Genomic DNA, 8,035 nt, shown 5'->3' with positions numbered 1-8,035 from the left:
GCCGCGCCTAAGGCATGAGATCCAAAGACCTTGCTTGTTTAGTGCCTAAAAATCAGGTTTAGGGTTTAGAGTGGTCATTGCATGTTAATTATGATTAGATATAAATATGATATGATGATAATTTTCAATAAGTATCAAATGGGGTGTAAAAATTAATTTCATTCTAAATTTCTACTCACTTCTTTGTCAATTATAAGTAAATTTGATTTTTTAAGTTCATTCAATTAATGATGTATCTAGTCCATAATATAGATCACATACATCATTAATTGAATGAATCTAAAAAGTTATTAAATTTACTTATAGTTTACTCACTCCATTCCAAATTATAAGCAAAAAAAAACTCTTTTTTTGTTCCAAATTATAAGGCAAAAAGACTAACTTTTTATCATATTTAATTATGTTTTTTCAAAAAATAATATTTTCTAAAAAGAAATTAAATGCAATATGCATTCATTATGCCATCCCTTTCATTTTCTCTATAATTAATAATCAATAAAAATTATTTTTAAATCTTTTTATGAAACTTATTCAAAGAATAACACAAGAAACTATACTACAAACTACAATATTTTAACTTTCTTAATAAGTGCGAATTTCTATTTTTTTTTTTTATTTTTTTTTTTTATAATTTAGGCGGAGTGAGTATAATGGATAGAGTAATTACTAGTACAGTTGACTACTCTCTGTGCCTGTGCTCATTGATCTTTTCGAACATGTTGGAGGCAGTACCGGTTGATTGATTGGTATGGAAAAAGAAAACACATCAGATATCATTAATTTGGTGGAGTTATTATCGAAGAGGGGGCAATTGACAAATTATGGTCATCCCTAATTTTCATGCATATAGCATCAAGCATGCATTCTTTAAATAAAGGTCAAATGCATTCAAATGTTCTTTAAGTTTTTCATTTTTTTCAAAGTCGTCTTTTAAGTTTCAAAAGTCTTAAATAAGTCCTTTTAGTTTTTGAATCGTTTCAAACAAGTCCTATTGTAGATAGCATAGTTGATAATTGCTTCCTTGAACTCATCTTTGGTACCAAATCTGGCTCCTAACACCCACTTAAAATTAGTCATCTTTTTATGCATGACAAATGGTGGATAATGCTCTTTATTGCCATCATCTAAATCATCACCATCATCCTCTTAAAGGACTTGTTTGAAACGATTCAAAAACTAAAAGGACTTGTTTGAGACTTTTGAAACTTAAAAGACTTGTTTGGGACGTTTGAAACTTAAAGGACGACTTTGGGAAAAACGAAAAACTTAAAGGACCTTTAGATGCATTTGACCTTAAATAAATAAAAACATCAAGCATGCATAGAAGCAATGTTTGGTAGTACCCCTTCTGTGAGCACTTTTTACTTTTTTTCACATTTCTTAAATAATGTAGTTAGTGTAGTTAATATGTTTATTTTGTATGTTAATATTATCAAACTCTTCTTTATTTATAGTATTAAATTTGACTTTTCATATTTCAAAATAAAGTTAGTAGTACTAATTAAATGTATGTTAAGGAAAAAAAATAATAAAGGGATATAATAATTTGAAAATGAGTTTACATCAGACAATTTTTTAGTGAAATAGTAAGAGTTTACATTTGACTTTTTTGATTTATTTCATAAATAATGTATTTAGTCTATATTCTAAACAAGATACGTTAATTACACAATGATCTAAAAAGTCGGCTTTTTTTTTTATATAAATAGGAGCAGACTACTATTGACCAATTTTGCACGTGTCAAATAGAGAAAGCTACAGTACTACGTGGAAAACCAAGAAACGCAACCGCTTTAATTACTTGAGCTTTGGAAAAATGTTCATTCACAACAGCATATATAAATACACATCCCTCCTTCATATAATAACAGTACTGTCTTAATTAATTAGGTCAAATTTCAACACATTGTTTCTTTCTAGTTAATATGAATATGTGTAATATAGTGCAGGGTTTGAAGGGTTTGAAGCCAACGTTGTTAATGATATTGGTGAAAATAGCATTTGCTTGTGCTAATGTTCTCTACAAGCTTGCTGTAAATGATGGCATGAACTTAAGGATTGTTGTTGCCTACCGTTTTATATTTGCAACTCTTTTCATAGCTCCACTTGCTTTCATTCTTGAAAGGTTAATTCATTTTATCATTCATTACACCAAATATACAGATTATGAAAGTAGAGAAATATATATATAGTTACACCACTAATTGAAACACTAATTAACGTGAACACATTAATACTATAGTTACACCACTAATTGAAACACAAAAGAGAATGATAAATATTATTTTTGTTGTTAATTGGGTGCATGCATGCATGCAGGAAGAAGAGGACAAAGTTGACTTGGACCATACTGTTTCAGTCTTTTCTTTGCGGTTTGTTTGGGTAAGTAAATATTATTATGAAGTAGTTTTGATTACTATGTTATGTTAACTTGCTCCTTAATTATCCTTTGAATGAAGCTTTTCTTTCTTTTCTGTTTTTGAAGAGAAACAAAATGTCGAGTCTGCATGTACTAGTAGAGTCATGAAAATACTTTGCATATGATCTCAACTCGTGTTGGAGGTTCGATATTGTGTGTGTATGAGCGCGCATGTGAGCATGCATGCGTGTGCGCAAGGACATGCAACAACACACTTTGCATAGACACGTAATGGTATAAACCATTATGGTACACAAGTGCTATCCCATAAAATTATCGTGACGATCATGTGTGTGTGATGTTGGTGTTTGTTTAGGTGTGGTAGCCTGACTATTTTACTTTTCCAATTACTACTATTTTTTGTGTGTCAATTTGCATTTATATTTCTTAGTTTACATATGCATGTTCTTTCTAAATAATTGTTACTTTATTTAAAGGGGCTAAGGCTTTGGTTTCCATATGTAGAGGATCATTTGTCCAAAATTTCTACTTAGAATCCTTGGCTTTAACTTCAGCAACATTTGCATCCGCAATGGCCAACCTTGTACCAGCTGTAACCTTTATCATGGTTGTTTCCTTAGGGTAAGTATTATTAATTAAGCCTCATTTATGTCAACCAATTGCAAGTTACTGTCATACACGTACTTAGTTTTTAATGTAGAGCAGTAGAGTTGACATTAAAGAATAAACGTCCTTAATAAATAAAATTAAAAGCAGTAGTATTAAAATATAAGAAATTTGTCACTTTAGTTATCCTGTATATTAAGATATGTTTTTCTTTACAATTATATATTAAGATATGTTAAAAACTAATTCATTTGGGGTTGACCTAGTGGTTGGCTTGGGATTTTGAAGTTTGCTCCTCTGAGGTCTCAAGTTCGTCGATTCCCTCTTGTGCCAATTTCGTTGGGCTAAGTCCATACAGAGCTTGCAAAGATATGATAAAAACTAAATTGATGGATATTTGCAATATACTTTAGAGATTAATTTTCTAGGCAGATTACTTGTTACTTTTTATATACATACTTTCGAAACCATTGACAATTTTTTTTCTACCCTAATATGAAACCAAAATTCTAAATCTGTCCTAGTTAAAACAAAATTTTCAAAACTGCCCTACTTTTGACCAACTCACCCCATTGTCTCATGTTAGACTTGCGACATACACCTGTGTCCCAATTGCCTCTTGTGACATACCCCATTTCTCAACATTTGTAATTTTTTTGTCTTCGTTATATGTCTGAAGTTCCACTTGAGACATGGGTTTTGTATTATTTTTTTTTTTTAAATTTCGTATGTCGTAACTTGGTGTTGAGACATGCATTTTTTTTTAAATGGCGTGAGAGATTGAGGTATGTATTTATAGTGTATGAAAATATAATATTTTAAGTAATTTTATTAAAATAAAAAAATTAAAAACAAAAAAAAAATACAAATTTTGAGAAATAGGGATATTTTGCAAGAGGCAATTGAGACATGGGTATATAGGTGTATGTCGCAAGTCCAACTTGATACAAGGAAATGAGTTAGTCAAAAGTAGGACAATTTTAAAAAAATTTGTTTCATATTAGGGCAGAATTTTTTTTTCACCTACATGGTTGTGTGGCCAATGACCATGGGCGGATCTAAACATTTGATATTGGTGTGGCAAAACTTTCAAAGCAACTATATATATTAACAAAGTAAAACATTGATACCTTAAATGCTATAGATAAGTGGTTTGGGTGATTGCGTTTTACCTTGTTGTTACTAGTTCGATTCCCAGTGGAACAATAATTTGGTGTGGCAGATGTTTCAGTGTGGATCCGCCCCTGGCAATGACCCACGCTTAGTTTTGAAAAATTAAAATAAATTAGTACTTAGTACCCTAAAAAACAAATGAGACGGATTTATATTATATATTGTGCCTCCACTATGTTTTGATATTATTATAAATGTGTAATGTTGTTATAATGGTCTTTAAATTTATTATAATTAAAAATCAAATTTAAATATATTTTTTATTAGTCATTTTGGTCTTTAAATGTGTCATTAGTTAATTTTTTTGGTTCTCAAATATATTTAATTTATTAGTCATTTTGATCGATAAAATTACTAAGAAAGTATACATTTGTAAATGTATATACAATTTTGATCAACTCAGATATTATAATGATAACACGTCACACATTTAAAGACTAAAATGATCATTTTCTATTTTTTAGAACTCTACATGTGGCAACGGGTGCAAGAGATATTTAAGGCCCGCACTACACAAAATTTATGCGTCGGTCCCTGCCTACTAAAGATGATTATGTATCCCGTTAAATGACGTCATCGCTGTTTCCGTGAGCTTAACTCAGTTGGTAGAGACATGCATTATTATATGCAGGGGTCGGGATTCGAACCCTGAACACCCCCACTTAAGCTACTTGACAATAAAAAAAAAAAAGACTTCATCGCTTATCCACGTTAATGTCATCCTAAACGCAAGTTTTACATTGATTAACATCCAATTAATTTAAAAAAAAAAAAGTTTGAATATATTTTGGTTGATCTAATCGAAAATATAATTTCAGTATGGAAAAATTAAATCTAAGGACAAAGGCTGGGAAGGCAAAGATAGTGGGTACAATAATTGGAATTGGTGGAGCAATGATATTAACTTTCATTAAAGGTGTTGAAATCAAGATGGGTTCATTCCATTTAAACCTTTTGCATCACCAAAACGATGTAGGATCACATTCACATGCTACTACTATCTCCACTGGTAATACCATTTTGGGTTCTCTGTATGCCATGGTTAGTGCCATCTCTTATGCATTGTGGCTTATTATTCAGGTATTTTGTTTTTTTTACCAATGCCAATTAATGAATAACATTTTAAATTTTAATATCAATTATAAATTTTGGTTAATTTATTTAACTTTATGAACAGGCAAAGATGAATGAAAGATACCCTACTCATTACTCAAGTACAACGTTGATGTCTTTTTGGGCGTCACTTCTTTCTACTATGTTTGCTCTATGCTTTGATAGAGATTTGAGTCAGTGGAGATTGGGTTGGAATATTAGGCTACTAATTGTTGCTTATGCGGTATGTTTAAATGTTCATTGCTATAGTTAATAGCAATGATGAAGAAAAACTAATAAAAAAGAGAATAATGAAAACAATGTTTAAAATTAAATCTTTATTGATTAGTACTCCATGTGAATTGGGTGGTGCAGGGTATAGTGGCTTCAGGAGCAATGGTTGTTGTAATTTCATGGTGTGTTCACATGAGAGGTCCATTGTTTGCCTCTGCTTTTAACCCTTTAGTACTTGTCATTGTGGCCTTAGCTAGTTGTACCATGTTGAATGAGAATCTATACCTTGGAAGGTATGCTTTCTTTTTTTTTTGTTGTTTTCAATTCATTAATCATTTAGGGCATTTGTAAAGAAGTTTAAAATAGAAACTTTATCTTGAAAACTGTGCATTCAACACATAACACATTATGGGATGAATGTGTAAAACTATTTTATAAAAATTAAAAGTTTTATTTTCGTCACAATGTACTGATTTATTGGCTCACTTGAAATTTGCTACTTTTGTTAATTTCAGTATTATTGGATCAGTGTTGATTGTATGTGGCTTATATGCGGTTGTGTGGGGTAAAAGTAAAGAGATGAAGAAAAATAATCAATTAGTGCCATCACAAAGCTCCAATGAATTTGACACTGTTGAAATAGTTGTGAGGCATGTGGTAGATGATAAAAGAAACCATAATAGTAACAATGGTCTCAGTAATACTTCACAAGAGGTTAAGGATAATCAAGATTCACTAGAAGCAGTTCAACATGAAAAACAAAGTGAATATCTACAAAATCAAGAGGTGTAGCATGTAATGCCCTATATATAGTATTCAAGCATGTGAATGATGTCAAATGAAGAGTTAGACATACCTTAACATCATTATAGTCTGATGTTTACGTAAAAATAATACGACAAATGTTACTAGTTAGTTATTATTTAGTTAATTTTCCTTCAAAAAAAAGTTATTATTTAGTTAATTTTGAAGTGGAAACTTAAAATAACAAGCAGCTAATGTGTAACCCTATTTAAGCTAATTTGGGACTATACATTTTGTGCAAAGTTTTTAATAAATTGAAATAGTGCGAGTGAATGTAATAATGTAATCCACTTGAAAAGGAAAAATTATTATTCAAAAGAAGTATGGTGGGCTGATCGCTTTTGATTCGAGATCGAAAGTCAGTTTTTGATTCAAGTTTGGTTTTGGAGCTTTTTAGTATTCTTTCGGTGCACCGGAGGTTGCGCGGTGGTGGAAGCTCAATGATTTTAAGAAAAGGAGTTCTTCGGATGTTGCTCAGTGTTGGTGATGAGGATTGGGTTCTCTATTACAAGGGTTTGGTTTTTTTTTTTTTGAACAGTGGCGATGACCGTTATGGATGTCATTTTTTCAGTGGTAGGCAAGTTCAGGAATCACTTTTAGGGGATGATGTTTATTTTGGTAAGTGTTGTCCTTATGGGTGGTGACGTAGGGGTGTCTTTGTTAGTGTTTGTTTTCGGGTGTTCCAACTATATGCGGTGTCTTTAATGTGCACTTTTTGTAACACCGATCTCTGTTCATCTTGTGTAGAGACCTAGTTATTAATAAAATTTTGCTGATTAAAAAATAATAATAAACAAAGAATTGTATTTCACATGAGCATATGAGGTATTCCAACACATAAAACAAACTAATATCAACATTATGTCCTATGAAAACGATCAATCACATAAGGTTTAAATATGATAATCGTCCCTGTAATTTTGGCTAGTTTTAATTTTCGACCCTGCAAAAAAAATAAAATTGAAATACATCCCTGTAAAAGAAAATATGTTTGAAAAAGGTCTCTGCCCCACTACACTAATACTATTCAGCTGATTTGGCATGGTTTTGGTCACGTGACAGTAGCTGACTCTACAACTTTTGCCACGTGGCGTGCCACATAATATTAATTTTTTTTAAAAAAATTAAAATTCTAAAAATTGTTTTTAAAATTAAAAAATATGAAAATAAATTTTAAAAAATAAAAAAACAATTTAAAAAATCAGAAAATAAATTTTAAAATATTAAAATAATTTTCTGATTTTTTTTAAAAATAATAATTTTCAGAATTTTTTTTATTTTTAAATTTTTAATTACGTGGAGTGCCACGTGGCGAATAACATGCCAAGTCAGACATGAAATGGGGCCAGGGACCTTTTTCAAATAATTTTTTTTACAGGGATGTATTTTAAAAAATAAATAAAATTGGCAGAGATGAAAATCAAAACTGACCTAAATTACAGGGACGATTATCATATTTAAGTCATCACTTAAAGCTTTTATCAGGATTGGGAAGTAGGAAAAAAGTGGAGAACATTTCTCAATCTTAAACATTTATTAATATACTAGTCTTTTTTCAATTTCATATACTAGAAATTAGCATAGTAAATGCATAGATGTAACTTTTAACGAGGTCTTATTTGGTTTGGCTATTTGAATTTATCTACTACTAGAATATATTTTATGAAACTCTTTAGAAGAACTAATGAAAACAGATTATTACACGTTTTGTTTTCAGTTTTTTCCATAAATTTTTCAAGATAGCTT

At 30.4% G+C, this 8,035-nt stretch overlaps 1 protein-coding gene across 2 annotated transcripts; it reads left to right on the top strand.

Annotated features, from left to right (window-relative positions):
* Window positions 1–1,731: 1,731 nt before the first annotated feature.
* On the top strand, window positions 1,732–7,073 carry LOC11419775 (WAT1-related protein At1g68170). Of its 2 annotated transcripts, XM_003593003.4 has the most exons (7): window positions 1,732–2,125; window positions 2,320–2,382; window positions 2,885–3,001; window positions 4,978–5,239; window positions 5,337–5,495; window positions 5,627–5,778; window positions 6,001–7,073. In XM_003593003.4, the coding sequence occupies exons 1-7, from the start codon at window positions 1,926–1,928 to the stop codon at window positions 6,275–6,277; spliced, it is 1,230 nt and encodes a 409-aa protein (XP_003593051.4). In that variant the 5' UTR covers window positions 1,732–1,925; the 3' UTR covers window positions 6,278–7,073. The 2 variants fall into 2 exon arrangements, with proteins under 2 accessions (XP_003593051.4, XP_039686136.1); XM_039830202.1 differs by lacking the exon at window positions 1,732–2,125 and having other exon boundaries at window positions 2,351–2,382; window positions 2,857–3,001.
* Window positions 7,074–8,035: the final 962 nt, after the last annotated feature.

This window comes from Medicago truncatula, chromosome 2 (assembly GCF_003473485.1).
Source record: "Medicago truncatula cultivar Jemalong A17 chromosome 2, MtrunA17r5.0-ANR, whole genome shotgun sequence".
Taxonomy (NCBI): Eukaryota; Viridiplantae; Streptophyta; class Magnoliopsida; order Fabales; family Fabaceae; genus Medicago; species Medicago truncatula.
The sequence above is the reverse complement of the archived record's forward strand: the minus strand, read 5'-3'. Positions and strand labels throughout refer to the sequence as shown.

Coding starts and splice junctions, on each gene's coding strand:
- LOC11419775 (XM_003593003.4), top strand. CDS start 1,926: ATGAATATGTGTAATATAGTGCAGGGTTTGAAGGGTTTGAAGCCAACG. Junction 5,240..5,336: donor CATTGTGGCTTATTATTCAG/GTATTTTGTTTT, acceptor CTTTATGAACAG/GCAAAGATGAATGAAAGATA. Junction 5,496..5,626: donor TACTAATTGTTGCTTATGCG/GTATGTTTAAAT, acceptor TGGGTGGTGCAG/GGTATAGTGGCTTCAGGAGC.